General features: G+C 39.3%; 1 protein-coding gene across 1 annotated transcript in view; it reads left to right on the forward strand.

Annotated features, from left to right (window-relative positions):
- Window positions 1-27,123, forward strand: part of Ci (transcriptional activator cubitus interruptus) — a 217,180-nt gene that overhangs the window by 170,421 nt on the left and 19,636 nt on the right. Inside the window, exons 2-3 of the mRNA XM_076816996.1 lie at window positions 17,396-17,664; window positions 20,399-20,488. Coding sequence (XP_076673111.1) covers window positions 17,396-17,664; window positions 20,399-20,488 — 359 coding nt within the window. The remainder of the gene's footprint in view (window positions 1-17,395; window positions 17,665-20,398; window positions 20,489-27,123) is intronic.

Below are 27,123 nucleotides of genomic sequence, written 5' to 3' on the forward strand. Positions count from 1 at the left end.
AAAGCTTCTATACTTTTGTGAGTTTGTCTGTCGCCTAAAAACTTTCGAACGATAAACTCTGGGATCACGAAACGAGCCTCAGCTCAATGTGTCTGACTAATCCAGATGAATGTGACTATTTTCACAAAAAAAAAATTTTTTTTTTTAAATCAGAATCTAAATTTCGGGCGAAACCGAGTAGTAAAGCTAGTATATTGCACCATAAACATTTTAGTTTCACAGAAAAGTACCATTTACTCAGGTGATTCTCAGATTGCACGTAGTATATCACCGCAGCGTTTTAATTCTAATGAAAGTAGACTTCCGTCAGGAAGTCTCATAAAATTACGCCCCATTCAGATGATTACAGATGGTTTTATGGCTTCCAATACGAACAGCGCCGTGGAACGCTAAATATAAAGCTGTACACCAATGAACCACGATCCCATAAAAAGACTATATCTGTATGTTTGAGGATAATAACCCCGTTCTCCGATGCTTCACGACTTTTCGCGGTAAGAATTTCTCATGATGCTTTCCGACCCTCGTTTCCCGAAGCTTTCGTGGCAGTCCGCCAGAATCGGGAAGATGAATCGCGAACTGAATCCACGAGATTAACAGAAAATCACCTTTACTACACCGTTGATTATCAGGCACGAAGGTTGTTTACATTTTTTATTCAATTTCAGATCGAGTAGAATTTCAAGTGTATTGCCCTCCATGGAACTTACATTTTTTTTATATAATTTAGTTATTTTAACATTCTGTTCTTCGCTTTGCTAACATGTATGGCATCCTCTCTATATTCATGTTATGAAATTCAGTTAGGTACTCCATTCGTTAAAATGAACCATTATTTCATGGCACCCTATTTTAGAAAATACATCTTACCTATTGGCATTTTCTTATTTCCGCTGCGCCATCTGGTGGCGAAAATTAAAGCAGTCTAATCGGGTTAGCTGTCACATGTAATTGGCAGTATTGGGAATTTCGACTGTTTGATGATCGATTTTGTAAAATTTAACAGACTAGGGTAGGTGGGCGTATTACTGCGGACTTTTAGGGTAGGTTAACTTTAAAACCCTCGATACGGCGTTCGAATGAATGAAAGTTCCTCCTTCTTTTTTTAGGAGAAAAGTGGAACCTTAATAATTCCATAAAACAATATGAGGGCAGGGTGATAAGCGCAGTTAATTAAAAACACAGAGATTTGTCGATCAGTGTCATTGCAGGAGTTACCGCGGACATGCATGCATTACTGCGTGTCAATTACTAACGAAATACCAGTTACTGCGCATGTATTACTGCGGTCCGACGTCAGGCGAAACATAACCTTAGTACAAACATCGCGTCAGTGAATACGGTCGGAAGAAAGGTTAGATTGCGCTGTCGTCGGTCCGCAGTAATACATGCACATGGTGTAAAGTACTGCACCTAATACTGCGTTGAGAAATAAAAATTAAAACTAAGATGCAGGTGACTGATTTACTGGTTTTCTGAGAAAATAACTCTTACTCTATCGAGTAATAAAGCTGCATTACATGTATTACTGTTAATAACAAAAATATAAATCTGTTTCAAGTAGGTGTTCATGACGCCATATCGGGAATCGACCGAAGTTTCGCCTTGACGAATTGCAAACTACGATAAAAGAATTAATAATAACTTTGCTGTACATATTTATTAATAATTATCTGTAATAGAGTTTAAAATAATTTTATCAAAAATTTTCAAGAGATTACGTACTTTCCAACATTAAATATGATCTGTTTTAGAATATCCGCAGTAATCGGGGCATCCGCAGTAATACCCCCACCTACCCTATTAATGACAAAAACATTATGGCACTGTTTCAATACTTGTGTGACACCAGTCCTGTAACGCGATTCACCCGATTACAGAGCTTACTGTAGTAGATGGCGCTGTCACAGTATTTCCCAATATTGCCAAAGAAACAATGAAAACTTCAAAGTTCTATGCTGTTAACGGTTTTAAGTTCTAAGTACCCAGCAGTTTCCTTCCAGAGACTTCTGTTCTCCTCCAACAGCATTTACCATCTAATTTTAATCGCCAATGTAACAGTTATAGTCATTATCACCAGTCACTTCCAATGTTTCTATGAATTCGTGATAGTAATTTTTACAACCCCCTGCCCTGCAGGAGTTCCAGAACAGGCACACCACCAAAAATATAAAGCTCGTTACAATACGCCTAGATAGTAGGTTAAAGGTACCAATACTTGACCGTGTATCAGTAGTTGACAACTTTTCAAAAAAAAAACGTGAAAAAAAGGTTTTTAGAAGTGCAACTAACTCTTTTCAACAGCGCGTCGCGGCTCCTACTACCCACAGTTCCCCACTTCTAAAAACCTTATTTTTCACGTTTTTTCTGAAAAGTTGTCAACTACTGGTACCTTTACCCTAAGTAACATTGTGTAAAAATATTTAATCATTTTTACCCCCAAAAATGGGGAAGTATATAAGTGGTAACGAGAAAAAAACTGTCAAACAATGTTTACATGGTGTGTATTACTATCTAATTATTTCCAGTAATTCTGCGTTCGCAATTTTCTCGCGCGAAACTTTTTTTATCGAGTTCAGATCGAAATAGATGCTGGCTGCTCATCTCAGGGCTGCACCGAAAAGAATTCTTCGCCATTTTCCCCTGCCCCTTCCCCAACGGATTTGCTCATTTTCTTCCTCTTTGCCGTTTCGTGGCCGCGTTTGAAGCGCGTGCCGCTCGCGGCGCGGCGTCAACCATATGGTTTCCTTCCCCTCTTTATCGTCCTATGGTTGGGTTCACCAAGCCCAGGGTAATAAATATCATAACCTGAAACCCCGTGGAAGTGTTAGGCTCCCGACTTAATCCACGTTAAAGCCGCGAAACTCATCCCGGGGACCGTCCGTTTCGCTCCCCCGATTCTTCGTGGCCGTGTGCGTCGGAGTCGCTTTGTCACTCCGACGCGCGACGCCTGCTACTTTGTCAGCCAGGGATTTCGGCTTGTCTACGCGATTAGCAGGCCTTGAAATATTCGTAGAATATTTTGTCAGCACGCTTCGGCCACGATGAATCTGCCTTCGATGGAATCGTTCAGGAGGTTTTATTGATAGGTAATCGAAACTATCCGTTGGGAGCTTGATCAATGTGCCTCATAATGAACGTGAAATCCATAATGAATGATAAAGTCGGATACGAAGAATAGACCGTGGAAAATTTGGGTATTAAGTTTCGGGGGCCTGGAGAATTACTCTAAGTTCAAAGAGAAAAATTGACACGTCGTGAGAAAAACGGGGGAAAAGTGGAGAACACTAAAATACTTAGACTTATGAAAACTTTGTTTCACGATTTTATGACACCTTTTCTTGGGCTGTCCTCTTTTCTTAAGGGGCCTGGTGTAACTAGCTGAAAATCGAGGCATTTTTCGGGATTTTTTTTTAAAGAAAGTATTTAATAGATCTTTCTGAAACTTTCAGGATATTCTATTATTTAGATTAAGGTAGATAACAAACAAATTGTATTAAAAAAGAGCGGCAAATAACAGAGTTATACGGGCTTATGTCCAGTCCGTTGGCGACGCAATTGTTCCACTGCGGGTAACGTAGCGTCTACTGTATTCATTTGAAACTAAAAATCGAACAATTTTTCTTTAGCTTATGAGTGCACGCACATATGGTACCAATTCGTAACTTAAAAGATGCAAAATTGAACAAATGACGACCACTTGAAAAAAGAGTTCACTTTTTCCAACGAAATTTTGCCTTAAATGTTTAAAAAAAGTTATTTATTTAAACAATATGATTATACCAATAGCTAAGCTCTGTGAAGAAAATGTTCACAAATATCCGTGCACAAGGTCAAGTCGATTGGTTGAATATTTTTAGAGTTACATTGCCCGCAAATTGTAAAACTGTCGTTTCGAGAAAAACACATTTCTGGCAACCTGGTGCTCCGTAGCAAAACCAGCTATATCCGCTTTAATTTTGCGAATTTCGTTTTGCGGCTTTGGGAACATATTATCGTGATGTTCAACTATTGATTTATGCAAAAAAAATCGGTTTCTTCGCCCCGTTACACCAGCCCCCCTCCCCCTCCCCCGTAAAGTTGTGTGCAGGTAAAAACGTAGGAAGCTTTTTCTGACCCCCCTTCCCTATCTCTCTCTCAGCCCCTCTCTCCCTCTCTCCCGCTGATGCACCAGGGAAACCTAGCAGATGTTTCTGAGCAGCGCTTAGCTCGCCTCATTACCACGAGTCACGTTAATGAGCTTGCGACCCTTGATACTTCACTCGGCTTCCTCCGCCTCTCATTTTCCTACTGTTTCAATATAAACCAACTAACAACGTAAGAGACGTAACGAACGCCACGATATGTTCGATAGTAATCACGAAAATTAATAATCGAAAGGCGTATTAAGCTGGGAATCCACTTGAAAGCTAAGCTATGCTATGCCATGTATTAAATGTTTTATAGCACAGCCAGATATAGCATAGCATTGCATAGCATAGTTTATCTTTCACGTGGATTCTCGGCTTCAAAGTTAGAAACACTCTTTTGTTTCTTTTTATATATTCCTGTCGTAAAATATTTCAATGTGGCTTCTGTAAAATTCAAAAGTAGCTTTCTCCGTGACTTCGTTAATTCATAAGATCGAGAGAATATTACACTAAGACTGTACTTTAAAGAAGTAATAAAAGCTTCGTGAAATTTTTTTTGTCATTATTAACGGATAATCTGTTCGTGTAGACTGTAGCTTTTCGGCAACGAAAAAGAACACCTTTTGAATTGAAACTGTTTTATATCAACGCCACTTAAATTTATTTTTCTCTAGTTTTAGTCATTCGTTTGCTTCTACAGATAGCAATAGCAAATATCCTAAATTCCTTTTCCTGCGATTTCATCCGCCCTTATTACTCGTCCTTGTACCTTGATCTCTATGCCTCGTCCCTTTCAACCCCCACTTTCTGAACCACCGAAACCACCTATATGTAACACGCAATATCTCTTGCAATACACTCTTGTTCCGAACAGTCTCGACATCATAGTCTAGCTCTACAATCTGTTAAGGGGACTAGGCAGTCGAAAAATCGATTTCTTTTATTGCATTTTCCGAAAGTACTATCTTTTCAGAATAAAATGCTGCTTGGTTTACAGTAAAATTCGCTAAATTGTAGATTTGGCAGCTAAAAACGTCAAGCGGCAACCTACAGCGCCACCTTTGCTAAGAAACCTTAAACGCGTTTTTCTCGAATATTTTTTTCTCTTCATTTTTCCCTGATTGCGAACGAATGGAGGTTCAGATCGACTTAGGAAATATTACAGGATGTGTAAAACATGTGCCATTTCCGGGCAAACCTCTGATATGGTCCGTAAAAATTCGAGATTTTCATAAAAAAATTAAAAAGTCACCGGATTTTGGTAGTGCACCATCATTGTTTCTGCGCTACTAAAATCCGGTGACTTTTTAATTTTTTTATGAAAATCTCGAATTTTTACGGAGCATATCAGAGGTTTGCGCCGAAATGACCAATGTTCTACACATCCTGTAATTTTTTCCAAGTCGATTTGAACCTCAATGCGCTCGCAATCAGGGAAAAATGAAGAGAAAAAAATATTCGAGAAAAACGCGTTTAAAGTTTCCGGGCAAAGGCGACACTATAGGTTTTTATTACAGGAATTTTACTATAAACTAAGCGGCATTTCATTGAAAAAAAAACAGTACTTTCGGAAAATGCCATAAAAAAAAATCGACTTTTCGACTGCCTAGTCCCCTTAAGCTGTATTTCGTCTATGTTTCCGTAAATTTTATTTTTATATTATTACATAACATAAATAGAAATATTATAATTACGGAATAGAACAAAACAGCTAACAATATAAAATAAGTACAGACACGCGGGTTGCCCGATTTTATGCTTCCTTTTAAAATAAATTTCAACCGAACGTTGCGTTTAAATTTTCCTTCTGTCATTCTACAGAATTGTCGAAAGGTATGAAAACATTCAGAAATACTTCGGATAGAGGATCATATTCGTGGAGAATAAACGAAAATATTTTCATTTCAAGGGGACGGAAATCACGTGATTTTACTTTTTGCTCCGCATGGCAATGGTAAGGTGAGGGGAGGGGAGGGGAGGGGGAGGAGGGAGAACCGTCAAGCAGGAGCCGAAGGCCGTAGGAATTTCAAGAAGATCCCTGGTCCCTGGCAGACGGGCCGTAGATAAAGATAGATGCGTCGGTTTCCGGCGTGTCGAGTTAACGACTCGAGTTTTATCTGTCGGCCCTCCCTCCTTGTCCCTTGTTCCTCGCCGACCGTCGGGCTCGGAAAGCGTCGAAAGGGAAACGAGAGGGGAAGAAAACAGCACCGAAAGGGGAATTAATAATAGCTTAATTGGCAGCGAGTGAAAATGGAGAAGATAAGTGACGGGGAAAAGAGTGGTTTTCCTTTTCACCAATCGTCGCTGCTTGCGGGAATTAAATGCTAAAATTAAACCAGCGACGCGAGGCGTGGAAGTAAAAGTTTCTGCGAAGACTACCGTCGTTACGAAGGACACTCGTCTCTCCTGGAAGTAGTCGATGCACGCGAAGAAAATTCACGTCGCCGTGACATGCAGAACTCGCAGGAATGCGTGGGAAAGATGAACAATAAACGGAACGAAAGGGAAACTGGTCGAAAGAAAGGGGAGGGGGGGAAAGGAGACGTAAAGACCGAGCAAAAGGGGTTGAACGGAAGAAAGCGGCGAAGGGAAGGATGAAGGGGAAAAAGGAGGACAAGGGGATTGGCAGGGAAGAGGAAACGGCGCGCGAGGAGGCGGCAGAAAAGGAAGGAAAGGAAGTCACGGGCAGAACCATACTACGAGTCATCTGGCACTCAGCAGGATTCGAAATAGAATCGGTCCCGTTCCTTCCTCCCTCGCCCTGCTATTTTTCCTCTCTGTTGGCCGCCTCTCTCTCCCGGAGTGAGAACAAAACGACGGGCGAAAAGACGTCGGGCCGACGGGGCCGACGATGTTTTCATTGTAATTATGTCCCCTGTCCCTCTGGCGTCTCTTGGCCGAGCTTTTTACGGGCTTGCTACTAAGCAGCCTGTCAAACCGTCCTAATTTTTGTCCCGGTTCCGTCGCTCCGAATCTCTGCGGCCACACGAATTCCTGTGCGTTGTTCAAGATCCTTTCTCAATTCTGTCAATCCCTTGATCAGCCTTCAGCTGAATATTCTTTGTAGCTTCACTGTTCAACGTCGGATGGTGGGGCTCGTTTCAACGATAGAATAAATGTTTATATTTGTTTCTGGGCCTCCTATGGTCTAAAATCGTCATTTTTTTATTTTTTTTATTAAGAAGTAATGGTATGCAGCAATAAGTAACATAAATAATGTAGCTTGATGTATAAAATGGGTTCAGATGAACAGTGGCGGATTTAACTAGGCGGCTGATGAGCAGTTGCCGCCTGGGCCCCTGTCCACAAGGCCCCCAATTCCCCAAAAAATTATGATTAGGTATAGGTATCCAAACAGTACATTTTCTTCCGTACTACTACACTTGGCCCGTTTTTAGTAAACTACCTCTTCATTTTCCCGGAAAAATGGGCCCCTCAGAACTTTTGCCACTTGGGCCTTTTCTCTTAAATTCGCCACTGTGGATGAACCCTCTCTAAGCGATGCTTAATGTGACAATCAGAATAAAGATAGGTTATCTTTCAATTACAATCACTGAAAGCGCATTTATACAGAAAACATTTTTATCTTTAATTGCAGGACTTCTAAAGCAATTACCTAAATTTCTGAATGTTGGGTGTCAGTTGTTTCACAGCAGGGATATTGGGCCTGTTTCGCGTTAATTGTACGGTCAGGGAGGCTCCAAAGTCGCGTTTGTTGACGCAGTGGTTTATTTTAATAATTTCATTTATTATAATGTTAGCATACAGAAAGCTATAACTAAGGATACAAGAACTAATGAAAAAGAACATGTGCATATGTTATAATTATAAGTAAAGTACGAGTTGGTAATGGTTTGTGAACCTAAATAGAGGTTAGGATTGAATTGTCAACGTTCACCTGAGTCCTTGTGGCCTCCCTAATTTAACACCTTCTATCTAATGTATGAAAATGCCTGATGTTGCATTTTGTTGAACTCTTCTAAAAAATGCTATCATATTATAAATAAAATATATAGCATAGTATTTAAAAAAAAGAGGATATTCTTCGGAGTGGCCCCAGTGGCCGATCGAGATGAGGTTTCGAGGGAGGAGTGGGGAGGGGGTCTGGACCCTAAATCTAAAATTGTAGATTCGGGTATTAATAAATAATAAATTTCCAAAATATTAATAAAAAAATATTGTTAATTTTTTATAAATTTTTTTTTAACGTAGGTACAGTCACCCCTACCCGGCGACCCTCCGGTCCCGCCAAACTGTTTTGCGAACTGCTAGGTGAAATTCAAAGTCAATTTTCTCGAAAACGAAGCGCGATATTAAAAAATGGTATTCTATATTTTCGTCTTATTTTGGCCTGTAGAATCACCCCCTGGAATATCGACTATCAGTAGAATAACACCCTATACAGTAGGATGGGTCGCATTCGCAAGTTGCTGGTTCAAATCTCCAAACTCACATCGGTTCGCTACCATGCTTTACGCGCCCGCAAGAGGGCGCGCAACACCCGCACTAATCTAGCCGCAACCAATACTAATACCCGGGACAAGGTAGAAAGTGGAATGCGTTATGTCGGAATAAGTCAACAGAAATACTAAAAGTTTTTTATTAATATCTCGGAAACTAATAAATTCCCGAAGCAACAATTTTAGATTTAGGGCCCATACACCCTCCCCACCCCTTCCCTCAAACCTCGCGTCGATTGGCCACTGGGGCCATTCGGAAGTACAACCAAAAAAAAAAATTAAGTTGACCTTGAAATCTCCCCCACCGCTGTACTTTCAGAGAAACTATACAATATACCACGCAATGTCACCCTCTGTACTAAAATCTTCTGTAGGGACAATTTTTTCACATCCACTCGCTTACAAAATATTTAACCGTTCTCAGTTAACTCACTGTCAGACACATTGTAAGTATATCTTACTATACATTTTTTTTTAGGTTTAACCCTCGTCAGACGGCATAGGTACAATTGTAACTTTTGCGTTTTTAAATTGCGATAACTTCTTTTCGAGAAGCCGGGGAGGGCTGAAGTTTCGTGACATCTCTAAATTTTTGGTCTAGATTATATAGACCAAATTTCAGAAAAATATCTCAACCCCCTTCCGAGATAGGGGGTCGAGTCGAGGGTTGCATCCATAACAGCGGCATAGGCACAATGGCGCCCCCATATATTTTGTATGAAGATAATGCAAGAAAAAAAGAATGCGATTTTTTTTAATGATAATGTTATTTTATTATAAAAAAGTAAAAAAAATAGATAATTTACATTATAAAAGAAAATTTTGGATTTTTTTTTTATTGACTTTCATTGAGTCTAAATGTTATCAATTTATCGTACAAATTATACCGACAGTGAAAATATTCAAATGAAATATGTGAGAGTGCAATTGTGCCTCTGCCGTCCGTTAACGTTGTAAAATTAAAACACAACAGTTTCCCGGTAATGATAAGAAATCCACGCAAACGCTACGAAGTTCATGGGAAAGTTGCAAGATTTTGACACCACTAATTTTAACTGTGTGGTAATGAAAAAGAGCAAGAGATTCTAAGAGACTCTCATCGTTTTTAGAAGCAAGCCATCGCGGATTATATGACAAACCTGTTAACACGAGCGGTCGCGTAAAGCCGGTAACGAGTAGGCAGCAATCGAGATCCGTGGACTCTAAGTAAAGTCAAACAGTCGACCCGGTTGTCTTTGCTCAGCAAACTCGTGCCGGTGCGGAGCCAATATTTAGACAGCGACCCGCTCAAACATCGTAATACACGTTAAAACGTTATGACACGCGCCAATTGCTGTCTCTATTTCCCGTGACCAGCGTTCGCTTCCCGGGTCTTCTGCAGCGGGATGCGCCACGTGATATTATCGCTGAAACCACCACATAATTGACTATCAAATAATAGAAATATAAAGCTTTGGAACAGAATGGAATAACATTTGTTCCCACAAGGTTCTTCAAGGTTCGATCAGAGTCAGTACTTTCTCTGAGACGCCTAAAACTTGAATCGGTTTTGTAAAATTTCTTTGATATCTCTGCTGTTTTTAGTTCGCAAATTTGTAAACCTGTTTGAAATATTGGATTTATTGTCGTGTAGTATTATAATCGATTGGAATAATGCGGAGTGTTCTGGTAACTTGTGATCATCTTTTATCTGTTTGTTGTGTTAATTGTTAGTTTTGAGAAATTGCACATGAATACTAGCTTAAACTTTGATTATCACAAAGTGTCAAGGGGATGAAATAAGGGGACAGGGGGGTGGCATATCCAGATTTTATGGCAGCCTATATTTTCCGCAGGGTTCTAGAGAGTACTTTTGCAAAATTTGGTCCGCATCGGATAAAGGGTTTATGAGTTAATAGGGAAACCACCCTTTTTTTTATTTCTTTAATAGGTTATAGTTATTTATTTTTTATTGTATTTTTAAGGGGGAATATGCGAAGAATCAATTTTCCTTACATACCTATTCCCCTTTCAAATTATTCAACATTATTGCGCTACAAGACAAAAAGAGGGAGTGGTCTTTAGGGGTGGTTGGGGCGGGGGTATTCTTTCTAGGGTATTGAAGAATAATTATGCCAAAGAGTGACTCAAAAATAGCCTCTTTTTGGTTCCACGATTTTGGAACTGAATTTTATGCGAAACGATAGCTTATGATGAGACATCAATCACACGAAATTTTCAAGTTGAGGTGACAATTAATTTCTGAGGTATGGGAGGTCAAAGAAGTGAAAATTCGTTAACGCGTCAGCCCATACGCTTCGATGTACGGACTTTTATGTCAGTTCGATAATTTAAACAATTATTTCCAGGGGTTTTGCTGACTGTTAACAACGAATTTGAACTTAAATTTTCAAAATTCACGGAAAAAAATAAAAATCAAGAAATATAAATGGCTGTGCAGTGAGTGCTTTTTTTAATATCGTCCATATTGAATCGGCCATTGTGAGTTTTGCTGACTGCTAACAATGAATTTGAATTTAGATTTTAAAAATTCACGAAAAAAATATAAAAATCAAGAAATATAAATGTCTGTATAGTGGGTGTCTTTTTTTAAAATATATCGTCCACCATATTGAATCGGCCATTGTGAGTTTTGCTGACTGCTAACAACGAATTTGAACTTAGATTTTCAAAATTCAGTAAATTACTTTAGAAATATCCAAATTTCTAAGTGTTTCGAAACTTATGTTACTGATTTGGATTGCCTCGTTTTAAATGTTTGAAACGACCAGAAGTTATTGCTTAAGACTTCCAAGTTTCATTCACCAGCTTTTCTCGTGCTATAGCACGAACTCCGTAAAATTCTCCACGGGAGAAGAGACGTGTCCTAGCTCCCGAAGTAAACGATTCTCAGATAAAAATTCATGGTGGAACGGCGACAGGCATAAATATCAAAGATGTCTTTGAGAAACACGTTCAGCAATTTAAGTAGCACTTAGCTGGTGTCAAACAACGCCGATTTAGGGGCGGATGTCAAAATACCCGTGGCGTGACTTTAATGGACTCCCGCAACCTTAAAATTCCCTGAACAATCCTACAGCACCAACACCAAGCATACAATTTCCTATCAAATGCAAACAGGAAGATTGTCAATTTCGAATATTTCTGCCACGAAATATCACCATCTTCAATCACCTCCAAAATAAAACACCACTGCCTAAATCTACTTTTTTCAATAATATCTTGTTTAATATCGAATATTATGTGTAGGCGCCGAAGCGCCGGAGTTTACATATCTCACACTGGGCCTCTTTAAAGCTGGGATTCCCAATGCGCGGCTCGCCGCCAGCCGCCGCGGCGAGCCGCGCATTGGAAATCCCAGCTTAAGGGGACCTTCCAGTCTAGAGCCCCAAAAAAGTAGGTGATCTTTAGGAATTAATTAAAGGAAAACTACTATATATAATTTAATGGGACGTTTTGCATTGTATTAAGGATGTCTTAAATTATAGAATTATGTTTTTTGTTTTATAATTAATCATTGCAGACGGCACTGGGGAGTCGTTAAAGTCAAGGCGTCAAAAAATTCATCCAAATCGGTGGGACCTATATTTCCAAAAGTTATTATCCGATTCGACTGAAACTTTTTTTATTTTGAAGAATATACTTCTGGCTAGGAGGGAAACCAGAAAAAAAATGAAAAATGACATTTATTAGAATATAACGACACTTGAAATTTGAAATCACTTTTCCCCTATAATTTTTCGCCCTTTCAATGCCTTTGAAAATTATAAATTTTCATTTTTTTGTATTTTTTTCGGGTTTCCCCCCTAGCCAGAAGTATATTCTTCAAAATAAAAAAAATTTCAGTCGAATCGGATAATAACTTTTGGAGATACAGGTCCCACCGTTTTGAGAATACTGTTTCGAGAAAAACGCGTTTAAAGTTTTACGTGGGTGCCATGCATTTGCCTCTACTCAAATGCCTATAACTTCGGGAATTTTACGAATTTCAAAAAATCCTTTAAAACACGTATTCCTAAAATGTTGAACATTCTAAAAATGAAATAAAAAAAAATCGACTTTTAGACCGGAACTTCCCCTTAAGGATTATCGACAGTCGTCGATAGGTTGCTGTGTTTTCTCAGAACGCTAGGTGTAGCGCGCCGATTTCTCGAGGGTGCGTCCTGATGCGCATTGAGGAAAGAAGACAGTTCGAGACTGCACTCTGTAACGGAACCGCCTTGGACGTTTTTATTTATTTATTTATTTAGTATTTATTTATTTATTTAGTAGCCCATTATTCTATAATTGGTAGAAACACAACGTCATCACAGACTATCAAGAGTAGGTCTAATGTCACAAATGAATCGCCTTATACATAGCAAGTTTAAACTGGTTCATAGAACCAGAGAAAAAATCAACGCAGTGGCTAATTCCGTTAGCCAAACTACACCCCCTAGTTATAGGGTCATTGTTCTCAAAGTTGCTCCTGAACAAGTCGATATGAAGAACAGGCTCACATCGTAGCGAGCGCGGGCACACACCAAAGCTAATCAATTGAAGCAGTGTCGCATTAAAATAATTTTTTAGTTACACCAACTCTGTTGTCCAGTTATTTTGCGCCCTCTGCATATGTTTGAAACCTGGAGGATTATTTGCATCCTTAGTATCACATATATCTTCATTTCCAAGGCCTTTTGAGATTCTCTGTTTCTCATGGGAATTTCCTATCGTCTCAGGGAAATTCCCCGAGTGCATGACCTTGGCAATGGATTACCCTAGTTTCCCGCCGAGTTTTGCTGTTTTAGAGGCGAGTTGCATGCGGTTTAGCCAGTTCCTAATAAAGATTTCAAACCATCCGAGGTTCTTTATGATTCTTCGAAGAATCCCGGCCGCTCAGGGACAAGCCGTCGTAAAGTGGCACTAACGATACGACTTGGCTGAGAGAATATCTTTGAAGGTACGGGACACGCGCCATTTCCCGATGTTCCGAGCGTGGCGAATGGCCGTCAGTCAAAATGTGCGGCGCTCTCTTCGTGGCCCCTTCACGAGGACCGTGTGTCGCGTCTCCTTCCTCTGTGCCGCTCTGTCTTATGACGAACGAGAGCAAAATGCGCCGATCTTCTCAGGCCGCCGTCGTCCGCAGCGATTTTCTGTACGCTTAATCTCGGATCTTCGCGCTATAAACTGTTTCATCCCTCGTTTTGGGGCGGGAACAGAGTTGGGCAAAATGTAATCTAATTATAAATTACAAATTACGATTAAACTGTAATTGTGTAATTAATTACACATTATTTTCTGTAATTGTTAATTTAGGTAGTTAACCATTTGCTTTTGTCAACTATTAAAATGATAGATTGCTGAAAATAATGTGTAATCAATTACACAATTACAGTTTAATCGTGCTTTGTAATTTGTAGTTAGGTTACATTTTGCCCAACTCTGGGCGGGAAGTAGGCAGTGGCGTATTTAGTGTAAACAGTGCCTGGGGCAAGCGTATATAAGATTTGCGCCTCCCCCCCTCCCCCAAAGCATATCATTCAGAAGCATACTATTTAGAATTTAGATAATCCTTTTAAAAAAAGTGAAGCTGAAGGGCGAAAGAGACTAGGGACACTATAATAAGAGCCTGGACGCGAGCCACTGTCCGCCATGTTTGATCGAAAACCCACGAGAGAGAAAGAGATATACACCATTCCACTCTTAACAACTCTTACGTTTATGGCGGTATCTTACTTCTGCTTACTTCACGTAAATAGGTATATACATTGGTATATCAAGAAATTCTAATTGCGATTGATTCATACAGAATGGTTGGATGTACAGCACCCTTTTGTAATAACACCTCGGAAAAGGGTTATATTTTGAGAGTCTTTCCCAAATGTCCCGAACGTCGAGCTTTATGGCTAAAAAATATTCCTCACAAAAATTGGGCACCAAGGGATAATTTCCGCCTCTGTGAGGTAAACCTATTTTTACGTGACAATCATGATTAAAATCAGCGGGAATAGATGGAAAATGGCGGGCCAATCAAAAGTGGCCAAAAAAGGTTATGTTATGAATGTATATACATTCTTTTTTTACTACCCAAATGCACATTTTCAGATTAGTAGATAGTAAAATATCGCCATAAATGTAAGAGTTGTTAAGAGTGAAATGGTGTATATCTCTCTCGCAGGATTTCGATAAAAAATGGCGGACCAATCAAAAAGTGGCCTTCTCGTGTCCAGACTCTTATTATAGTGTCTCTAAAAGAGAGGAAAGTTGGAGGCAAATGAAGCCGAAAAGCAGGGCCGGCGCGAGGATATTTGGCGCCCTTATGCAAGAAAATTCTTGGCGCCCCCAAATTTCTGCACCTGGTTTCTATTTAATATGTTTTGTCTTTACGAGGTACAATAAAAAAAAAATACATTTACATTTTGTTTATGTGGGAGTTGGATTCTTTTATTATTAGGTGTGCGATATATTTTTTTAGCGCCCCCTTCGGCTGGCGCCCTTATGCGGCGCGTAACTTGCATAATGGGTTCTTTTTTAAGCTTCTCTAAAGAGGCATGCGAAGCAGTCGAAGCACACGAATAACAAGCGTAAACTACTAACACTAACCATCCAAATAAATTTATTCAAGAAGCCCAGTGCACGAGCCCTACTTGCCCCACCCTAGATACGCCCCTGGAAGTAGTGAACATACTTTCGTCGGGCGAATTACGTCTTGGATTTATGATTAGGGAACAAATGTTTTTTGTTATGACACGCGATAATGTTGCCCTTTGGAAATATTTCAATGTATTTACAGCAGGTAGAATTTTGATTTTAAAAAAATTATTTTCTAGGGAACTTAGAATTTTCACACGAAAGTTGTAGCTAGCGCTGTAACATCCAATCTTTTATTTCTCATAGTAAGAAGATAGTGCAGAAGTTAATATCTAGAGCTTCACAGTTTTCTTACGTTCATGTATATAATTTTTCAGCGGAAAAAAATATTCTCGAGTCTTAATTAAATAAATTTCCCACCCGTCACAAATAATTGGATCAAAATACACAGAGAAGTGACTTAACATATCACTGGTACGTAATTCCCGAATGAGTCAGAATACGTTTGAATGTACGAGATACGCGTCACTGCCCGATATCCCGCGCGTGACGAATTGTCTGGGTTGGAAAAAGAGACACGTGCTCCTTGTGATTCTTAAATTTACCAAGGGATGTTTTTGTTGCCACTTTTCGGGGTACATTTCTCTGTGGGAGACGGAAAAGGGAAAAATTCAATTCGCTTTCGAGGAGAAACTTACCAGGAAACAAGTCGATTGGTAGAAAACACCTGTTCCATCGTGGAGGGAGCAAAAATAGAATCTTTGACTGAGAGACACGCACCATTTGCCGTGGCTTTAAGCGTGTCGTAATTTCATTCGTCAAACAGGCGTTCGCCTGTTTGCATTGTCCTTTCAAGAAGATTAACCTGCCGTCTAAATTGCTTCCCCTTTCCACGAAATGTTTTATGTTTCTTTAAACGCTCTTCTACTGAAAGGAGTAGGTATTTAGCTAATTGCAAGTTAATATATGGTGTCTTAATTTCTTCAATTTGGATCTCTTTATTTCTTTGTAAATTCTCCTAACAGTTTTCTGTATAATAACAACAATAATAATAAGTGTTTATTACATTCCCATCTGCATACTATTAACAAAAATAGGAACAGTACTAGAGTGATATGAGCCTAATTGTACAATGACATGTAATGGGCGAGATTCAGCCAATTTGCTGCTATTAAATCAAACCCAGAGAATAATAACAAAATACGATTAGTACTGATAAGAAGAATATAAATACAAATAAGTACAAGATACAAAAACAAACACGTTACAACAAACGTGTCGAACCTTACTATGAAATTAGTGGCATTAACCTATTATATTATGCAATACATTTTAATATTATTAAAACTACACTGCGTTCCATATAAGAGCGTACCAACGCCCCTACCGATTTGCGACCGATCTGCGCAGCTCCCACGGATCTGACGCACGCGATTGGTCGTAGCACTTTCGCGATTGGTCGTAGCACTTTCCCTGCCGGTTTACTACCAATCAACAGTGTATCCCTGCGCGAAACGAGTACGCTCTAATGTGGAACGCAGCGTATGCGTAACTTATAATTCGCAGAAATAAAAAAAAAATTGGTCATCTTTTAAAGGGTTAGAAGAAGTAAGAATCCCAGCGCCTTTGACATTTAGTGTAAAACTGTGCATGTCGCAGATATGTGTATAACATATTCAAGCATTGCATTAAAAATAATAATTGTCCAATAATGTATCTATCTACAATGTCAAAATGGGAAGAGATAAGGTCCCCGAATTACGTATATGAAATTTCAGTCTTTTTATTTTTAAAAACAATACATGCAATCCTCTAAAAAAAATTAAATTATTGTCCCTCGAACTTTCATGCTATATTTGTACATCACTAAACCTAGTCACACAAGTAACAAGTGTTTGTAAATGGCAATCGTGCGATGATTAGGTTCAGACGAAATAAGCATGACCATGAGCTATCTCATGTCTTAGAGCAATCAATTATAACATTTTTCCAAAAATATTTTTGAAACGTCCAGTAACTATTTAACTTTCATCCGTGAGCAAAGTGAAATGTATATGTCCAGTATTTGCTTTTCTCTTTTACAAGATACGGGGGATACCCCGTCTTGCCCCACCTTCCCCTACTCCAACTCCCCTGAAATTCTCAACTAAAATTATTTCAAACTAGAATTGAATCCTTAAGAATAAGAGATTCCAAGCGCAGAAACGGAATCTAATTTGATTACGAATTTTCCAGATTGTCCGGCAGTACAACGGCGATCGGCAGCGCGGCCACCGGCGGTGGCGGCGGAGCGGGCGGAGGCGCAAGTGGTGGCGCTGGCGGCGGCGCTGGTAGCGGAGGTGGCGGGGCTGCCGTCAACGGGACTTCCGGCGGTGACTTCCTTCGCAGAAGTCACCCCCTCTCGGACCATACAGCCCTGCATCCCGCCTACCGGCTCAACTACATGGACCACCTTTACCATCAGCTCCAGGCCTCCACGCACAGTCCCAACGCCTCGTTACACGGTAATTACTTTGGCATGTACTTGTCCCGAGATAAGTAGAGCGATAATGACTGAAGACTGCGCCTAATTTCGACGACATCGTCCGCGGAGCTTAAAATTCATTCGACATTAGGTACGGCCACTTCTGGCAATGGCGGATCTAACCTTACTAAACTCAACCCCTTGAGTCAGATATTTTTGGGAAAACACTTGCTATCGTAGCGTGACTGCAAAGCGTTGACTGATGAAATAGGGTTGATTCTCAATTTAATGTTCAGTCTCTTTGGATTTGAGGCCTCGAAGAGTCTTATTTTATTTTCGTTGAGATTATTTTCAATGCACTGTAATTCGACTAACGGATTACGTATTTCGTAAATTACTTGGAAGGAAGTAGGTAAGAAACTTTGTGTATGAAATTATTGAAATAAATGTGGCACCGAAATGGAACGTTTTAAAGGGACGGGAAAGATATATTATAATTCACGTGTCTTTCATATCGAATAATTGTAAAAACTGTTATGGATTAAAAGCATCATATTCGCAGTTCTAATTTATTTTTTGTTGTATGTTGCTTCGTCATGTTATAGGATACCTGTAACATTTTCAGCAGAAATTGTTTATACTTACATAAATGAATACAACAGCTCGTTCGAAAACTTAGATATGCCCATTTACTATTAGGAAAGAAAATTCAGAGTGGGTAGAAATTCTCGATTTTTTAAAGTTCATTAAAGATAGTCTATTATTTTGCTAACTAATATCATCCACAGCTAAACAGGGTGTTTGCTACTTGCTATTCTTTACTACACCTACAAGTGGATAATGTTTCGAATTTCCCGTGTCTCTGTTATCTCCTCTTCGATGAACGTAATAAAAGCGGTGATAGAAATGGAGAGTACCCTCTGTATCGTGGACACTGAGAAGCTCTATGGAAAGGGCCCGCATTTCCGCCGGAAGGATCTCTTTGGGAATCAAGTTCTGTGAACCTGATCCATCATACGCGTTTTACGACATACGATATAATTTATACTTCCTATTCGAAGAAGGATAAAATAGGTTAAATGACTGTACTGGGATAATAAGTAACAGTTAAAGATATATGTATATAGTAGAGATAGCTTACAAGGGGAGGACACCATGAGGTAGACACCGATTTTGATGAGCCTTGGCACGATGAATCTATGTCGAAAATAAGTAAATAGGTGTCCGAGCGTTTCTGCCAATGGGCCTTAATAATAGAGATATTTACATGGAAATTATTAAAAATTTCATAGTGGCCGTGGAGTTCTAATGGGTAAAAATCCCATACTACCCTGGCGCTCCCGGAGGATTCCCCTCTGAAGGAGTCGGGGTGCATTTTGAAGATTTCCCCAAGTTAAAAAAAAAAAATAATTTATAAAAAAAAATTTATAAATTTTTTTTTAACGTGGAGACATTTTCAAAAGGCACCCCAACGCCTCCAGAAGGGAATCTCCCGCGGACGCCAGGGTAAAATCCCCCGGCCACTATGCAATTTTTAATAATTTCCATGTAAATATCTCTATCATTAAGGACCATTGACAGAAACGCTCAGACACCTATTTACTTATTTTCGACATAGATCCATCGTGCCAAGGCTCGTCAAAATCGGTGTCTACCTCATGGTGTCCTCCCCTTGTTAGATAAAGTAGTAAATAGTACCTAAGTGGTTTCATGTTTAGGTTTAGATTTTAGTCTAGAAGATTAAGAGTTTATAAATGAAAGAAGTCGTGTAGTCTATAAAGAAACAATAAAGTTATTGCTAGGGGAAGAGTTCCCTATGTAATATGGAACAGGGTGGTAATTTGGAACAGGCTGTTTTTTCCAAAATACGTTTATCATCTGTTTGCAACAGTAGTATGTAGCTACAACCATTAGATTCCTCTGTTGCTAATTTGTCACTCTGGCGTCTGCATCGTCAAGTGTTTACGGTCATGAAAGCAACTTTTACATTTCATAGACAGCAAAATTTATCATAAGTTACCTAAGCTTAAAAGAACATTATCTATACATAATAGTCTTGGACAGTAATAAGATTAAAGTTCAAAATGGCAGGGTTACTTTTTTGAAAATGTTTTCCCTTCGTTGAGGGTTAATGAATCATTTAAAAAATGGCGTTGGTGGTAATATGGAACAAGTTATCGCCTCTTTTTTCAGTTAAGTTAATCATTGAATGTTGCAACCAATCCTTCTTTTCAAAGTAAAATAATTCCTAGAAAGAAGTGGTTGTGAAACTGAAAACTTTATTTGCGGCTTTTGTTCACGAAGAACGTGAATACAATTTGAATTCAGTTTTTTCACTTCACTCATCAAATTTATTTTGTATTTTAATTTTTAAAGTAATCAGTTCCTTTGACACTTGAAGAACAAAGATTGGTTAAGTAATAAACAGCTGATAGTAACAAAGAATACAATTTTTATATCTGGTTTATGTTACCACTCCGTTTTCGAAATCCCACATTTTATACTCTGATAAAACAAATTGTTATACTCTTTCAACAGTTTTATTTTGTCTTAAGAATTAATAATACATAATAAGAGATACGTTGGCTAACACTGCTGATGATTCTTCATGCTACAGGTACATTTGAAATTAATTAAACGAAATAGTGGTCCATGTTACCACCTCTTCCCCTATTACATACTTTCGACTCACGATTAAAGGATTAAAGGTTGATTATGTTCAAGTTTTTTTTCCAATGTAGTTAGTTTTAATTGCCTTTTCCACAATGTTTCAGGACTGGGTGGTTTGGGGCCCGAATACCTTCTGCATGCTGCGGGACCAGCAAGTAGTCTTGCCTCCTCGGAATTCCCTTTTTCGATTGACGGTAAGTTGTGCACCTATTATTTTGATGTTAACATTGTTTCGGCTTAATGTTCTCGTTTTACGGAACGAACATTACTAATTAGAAGATATGATTTCGACGCACTGGTTCGGTCTATTAAATAATTAAATAAAAGCTACTTTGCAATTTTGAGAATTTTTACCAAATTCCAACGTTTCGGTCAATGATTATGACCATTCCCAAGGAAAGTTAGATAAAAGGAAAAAAATACTGCGTATGCTTTTATACAAAAAAAAATTTTGACCGGTGTCAACGTGATATTTGTTTAAAAGGAAAAAAAAATTTGTATAAAAGCATACGCAGTATTTTTTTCCTTTCATCTAACATTCCTTGAAAATGGTCATAATCATTGACCGAAACGTTGAAATTTGGTAAAAATTCTCAAAATTGCAAAATAGCTTTTATTTAATTATTTAATAGACCGAACCAGTGTGCCGAGATCATCTCTTCTAATTGGAACAATTTTTACGGTCGAAATTCAAATTATATTATTTAAAACAAACATTACTGTAAATTATTGAGGGTGGTACATTCCTGCAACAAAAACTCCAAGAACTTGATGTTTGAAGAACTTCAGAGTTTAATTAAGAGATGGCGTTATTTTCCCTGATTCTGCTCCATAAATTAAATCTGAGACAGATCCGGCTGTTCGCAGGGTCCAAAGTGTTAGAATCTATGAATATTGCAATCAAGAAGAGTCAAACTCCTTGAGATTTAAATATCCCTGGCGCCACCTCTGAACGATATAAGACATCAGCATAAAGACAAACTGAGTCACTCCGTCCATCGTTATCGTTGTTGCTTGACTTGCGTTCGCTATACAAGAGACTTCTATTTTTCTATAAGAAAATTGTATTCTTAATTCACGGAACAAAGACAAGTTAAGCTGCTATTCTCCTTGCTCGATTAAAAACCAACGATATGCAGTTTACTAATTAACAAAAGATATATTTAGTCAAGAATTAAAACACAAAGTATAAATAAAATCAGCCACATTCGACACTAAATTGCTTGTATCTCGAAGGATAAAAATTTCTCTCACACGTGGTCAGGCTTAAAATTTTAGAAGCTACTGTGAATTGATCTGAAACCGTTGATTCAACAAAACGTTTCTCTCTTTGTCGATCGTTTATAACAAAACAACGGTTTCTATTATGTCGCTAAGCTTTGCAAATGACAGCACCGAACTTTTACAAACTTAACTGTAATCTAGTTTATCAATACAATTACCATAATTATCTAAATATGTCTATTCAGTTAAGTTGAGCATTCGAGGTGGCTTTTCTCGAAGCTGATACTGTAGTTTAGGAGTCCAAGTCGAAGTTATTGCATATCGTTTATATCAACAAAATCAGATATTTCGTTAATCGTTCGTTGGAAGACGACAAGTGAATCTAATAAAAGATTCTGATGCATGGTACGCGCGGCTAGCCGTAGGTGTAGTAGCACTAGCAGGTAGGAGATCGACCGGTTAAGAGGCCGAGAGGCTAAAAGACGACTGAAAGGGTAAACGGGGCCTCGTTAGTCGCCACCGCCGCATAATTGAATCGACTCGGAGCGACACGACCTCATTAACACCTTAGCGCCTACCCTACAGGTTGTCTCACGTTTCTTCTTCTCCTTCCTCCTTCCCCTCCCACTCCTCTTATTCATTTTAGTTTTCAGCTGCTGTCTTTTATTTACTCTGCTTCGTGCATTTGCTTGAGTTACCCTTCGTTAAGTTTTCGATCCAGTTTAATTAAACCGTGATGTAGATCGGAAAATTGAGGTCAGCTAAGAGGCTGCTGAAGTTGTCATCGAAAGGATAGAAGTGTCTTCGATGATGAACAATATAGTTTTTGTTTTATCATTCCATCAACAAGCTGTCACGTTACCCAACGTCGAAAGGAATCTGTTACAAGCTTTGTGATTACTATAATTAAACGAGTTCAAGCCTATAATGACTGTCCGCTGAAAACTTTTCAGCAGCAACAAGAGACATCACTGATTAATAGCCTTCCATCAGAGGAAGAATCCTTAGAGTAATTAATTTGCCAATTCTGTGGTGATTTATTTGGTTTTCTTCAAATGCTAAGTTCCAAAACAGAAGACATTCAGTAGGACCAACGATATCAACGAAAAGTTGTGCAATGAAAGGAAGAAACAGCCAGTGCCAGGTTATTTATAAACGTCACTCTTAATGATACGTTAATCGTCAAAACCATAATTTCTAGACCAGTCCCATTTAGTTCACCTTCCTTGCCCATCAGTTTTCCTTTTTCCTCTCCATCCTGCCCCTCGTGCTCAGTGCCGTACTCTTCAGAAACGTCGCGGATTGATCATTTGGGTCGACCTGTAGCGCAGCAGTATGGGCAGAGTAGCATCGAGTGAGCCGCACCGATCGGAGTGGCCGATTGCACCAATTTACATGTCTCAATCCCATGTTAGCCCTGCGAGGGGCACGGGGTGGGAAGGATTGGAACGTACAGAGCGTGTAGGGTCCAGAGGGTCGTGGGTCACGAGGACGCTCGGGGTGAAACGAAGGGGTCCGCCGAGAATCGTTCGCATATTCATTAAAGCCCGAGACTTCTTCGACGACCAGACCAACCCTCAGCGCCCAGCAGATAAGCCGATCGATTCGCTTCGCCTGGGGATAAACTGCATCGAGAAATCACGATGAGCCGATAGGCAGACTCCTTCATGATGTTGTTGGGGGACAGTTGCTAGAAACTAAGAACTAGAAGAGTTCAATGAGAATACTCCAACTCGATTGCACTTCTAGTAAAAAGAATGTCGAATACTGCGAAAATTTAGTGACATAAACGTTGATTGGATAAACCTGGACAAGTTGGTGGCTCTCAATCATCTGCCACCGGGGGTACCGGATTTCTCTTCCCGTCGTTTCAGTGAATCTTTAATGAATACTCCATATTAGCATTACGAAATTATGTTTCAGTAAGTTTGAAAGAGTTTTAGTTCCTGGACAAAATTCACTGAGCAAGAATAGAATTAGTTTCTGCCTGGTATTGATGAATTTACGTGAATCTAGAATTCACAGAACACATTCGGCAGCAGAGTATCGATGAAACGAGTAAAAGATGAACGATAGACTACGGTGACAAGTCATCTTGCAAAGGAGAGCGACTGAAGGCTAACTGAGAGTCTTGTTCGTGCGCCGAGGTTTGCTTCGCTTCCCGTAAAGGATACAAAGTCTGCAGAAACCGCAAGTGATCGGCTGCTAAATCGCTGAAAAACGAAGTCTACCTTGCGCTACAAGAACGAGAACCCCTAAAGTACCGTACGAGGGGGAGGCGAGGTAATCGAGGGAATCGAACGGCCTCCATCCAGCTACGAGACCCATCGAGGAACCTTAAACGTTCCAGCTCATGCGGAAAAACCGCATGGCAGCCGTTGCTGTCTCTCTCGCTCTCTGTTCGCTCGTTGACCACGGTAAATTTGATCAGTGCTCGAATTAATAACCGGCGAGGGGATAAAGGGCCGCGTTCCCAAGAGGCGCGAGGGAGACGGAGAAGAAGCGGAGCTCCAACCGCGAGTAATTCTATACTCGTTGTGCGCGAACGAGCGATCAACCGAGTGGAAACCAAGGAGGAAGAGCTGGTTCGAACCTCCTCGTGGCTCTCTGTATCGCGTTGCTCGTGCGAGGCGACACGGGGAGACAGAAGAGCTCGAGGAACAGCGAAGAAGTTGAAACATGGCAGAGAATCGATGGAAAGAAATTTGAACAGTCGAGAAGCTGTAAGAAAAAAAGGGAGAGTTTTAGGGCATGGAAAATTAGGTTTGAGGACGATAAAAGTGAAACGGGAATGAATAACGTCATTTTTGTGGTTTGCAAGAACGGAATATCGAAAGATAGTTAGATTCCGCTAAGAGTGATGAGAACATCCAACTCGAATTTCGTGAGTCAGATCTTTTTGGGACTTTGCTTAATCTTTATATATAAAAGAAGAAGTCCTGACTAATTGACTAACTGACTCATCAACATTAGGGCTGGGACTATTTGTCGAATTTTTCGGTATTCGAATATTCGAATACTTCAGTTGCTCAATTATTTGGCGAATATAATTCGAATATCCAAGTATTCGAATACTATTCGAATATTTAAGTATTTGCATACTGATGTATTCGAATGCTATTCGAATACTATTCGAATATTTAAGTATTCGAATACTGATGTATTCGAATATTATGGCGTGAATGACGGAATATCGAAACATAGTTAGATTCCGCTAAGAGTGATGAGAACATCCAACTCAAATTTTCGTGAGTCAGATCTTTTTCGGACTTTGCTTAATCTTTATATATAAAAGAAGAAGTCCTGAATAACTGACTAACTGATTCATCAACAGTAGGGCTGGGACTATTTGTCGAATTTTTCGGTATTCGAATATTCGAATACTTCAATTGCTCAATTATTTGGCGAATATAATTCGAATATCCAAGTATTCGAATACTATTCGAATATTTAAATATTCGAATATTGATATATTCGAATACTATTCGAATATTTAAGTATTCGAATACTGATGTATTCGAATAGTATGACGTGAATTATAAATCAAGTTCTTTTAGGTTCATTTGTCAGGGTGAAATCTTGTAAGCTAATTTTGACCCACTTCATACCATACTATTCGAATAATAACATTCGAATACTTAAATATTCATAGTTTATTCGTAGCATTCGAATACTTGTAAAATATTCGAATATTGAATTATTCGAATAGTCTCAGCCCTAAGCAACATCCAGCTCAAACCGTTTAACCTAGGAACGTGAAAATTGGAAGGTACATTGTTTTCATGACGTCGGCGTCCACTAAGGAAGGATTTTTGGAAATTCCGTCCCCAAGAGGGTGAACAGGGGCAAAATGCATTTTCTCGAATTCCTTAATATCTCTTAAGCCCGATTAGATATCAACTTGGTTCTTACTCGCAAAGATTGCCCAGACAAATGCCTAAAAATCATTTTCTGGATTTTGCACTGATCAACCCCTACAGGGATGAAAAGGAGTAAACTGTGTTTTCACGGGCTTCTCAATATCTCTTAGGCCCAATTAGACATCAACTTGTTTTTTACATACAATGGTTTCCCACACAAATGCCTAAAACCCACTTTCAGGATTTTGCACTAATCAACCCCTAAGGGGATGAAAAAGGGTAAACTGTATTTTCACGGAGTCCATAATATTTATTAGGCCCGAAGCGAAGCGCGGGGTATAAATACTTCTACCGAATATAAATACTTCTACCTCTCCTCAAAGGAGATCAGAAAAATGGTATTGGATAGAATATATAAACTTTGCACAAAATACCATACAAAAATTTTAGGTATGAATTTAGGACAGAAAAGGAATTAAAAAATAAGCGCGATTCTGAAGCAAAATCGTAACATATGGCAAGGTGAAACGAAGACAAAATGGGCACAGAAAACTGAAACTTCGATGGGCAAAAGAACAGAATGTACGAAGGTAGCATGTTGAAGAGGAAGCGAAGCGAAGAGAGGCGTAGAAGCGGAGAACTGCCACCATATAACCAACGATGTTCCGTACAAGCAAGCCGCCACTACGAGCTTAAGAAAGTGGTTTGTATATTACGTCGTTGGTCTGCGGTCGCAGGCAAATCGCCGCTAAAACGTTCTGGCCGCAGAATCGACCTTCTCCTCGCCCCTCTCCCCGCCCCTTTTCTCATCCCGTTTCTCTTCCACCTTCACTGGTTATATAGTTCTGGACACCTACCTGGTTACAAGCGCGCACCGAAAGGTGGACTTTTAACATCCCTGTCTGTGCGCAGAAATATTCCCTGGTACTACGAGCCGCAAGAATTCGTAGCGCTTAATTGAACTGGTTCCGCGGCAGCGTCGCCATTTTGTATCGAAATTTTCGCAGCTGCACACTGGATCCGCATTGCTAATCGATGCTTGCTGCCCTCGCTATGCTTCTTTGGTACTTAATCTCTCGAAATAGTAGCCCTCGGGGAATATATTACCTGGCATAATGTCGAACCTCGGAGACTTGAATGCCGGCCGAGCGATGACTACCAAAAGAGTTCCACGCTTGGACGTGGGATATGCATGGCTCAATTCTCACAGATTTTTCATAAAGAAATTCGACGTTTCTGAAATTGAGATTTAGCAAATGCCAAGCGGCCTGCAGATGTTTATGCAAATTAATATTTTGCATATTTCACGTAAACGACAGATGAATAAATATTTTACTTGTTTCGTACATGTTTTGCATATTTTTCTTGCGATATCAGTTTTATTTGCAACAGTTTATGAATCATGAATTATTTGTAATTCTTCATTTAATCGGGTGAGCTAAAGTATTATTATCATTTAGCTCACCAGATATAATAGCTTCTGTTGGGTATACGAATAAGGTATTATTTCTGAAATAGGTAATCGAGTTGTTTGATGACAAGGATGTGACGTCGATTAGAATGCAAAGGAAAATTTGCATCAAGATTTAGCGCCTACAGAATATTAGAAAGCAGAGAAATGCCTTTTACCACGTCGATAGAAGTACCTAATTTTTTAAATTGCTGAAAAAATAAATAACCATATGTAGAATTTAGTGTCTTACTGTATCTATAGGGTAATTGTGGGACAGTTACCGCACCTTACT

Source organism: Andrena cerasifolii, chromosome 7, assembly GCF_050908995.1.
Source record: "Andrena cerasifolii isolate SP2316 chromosome 7, iyAndCera1_principal, whole genome shotgun sequence".
Classification (NCBI taxonomy): Eukaryota; Metazoa; Arthropoda; class Insecta; order Hymenoptera; family Andrenidae; genus Andrena; species Andrena cerasifolii.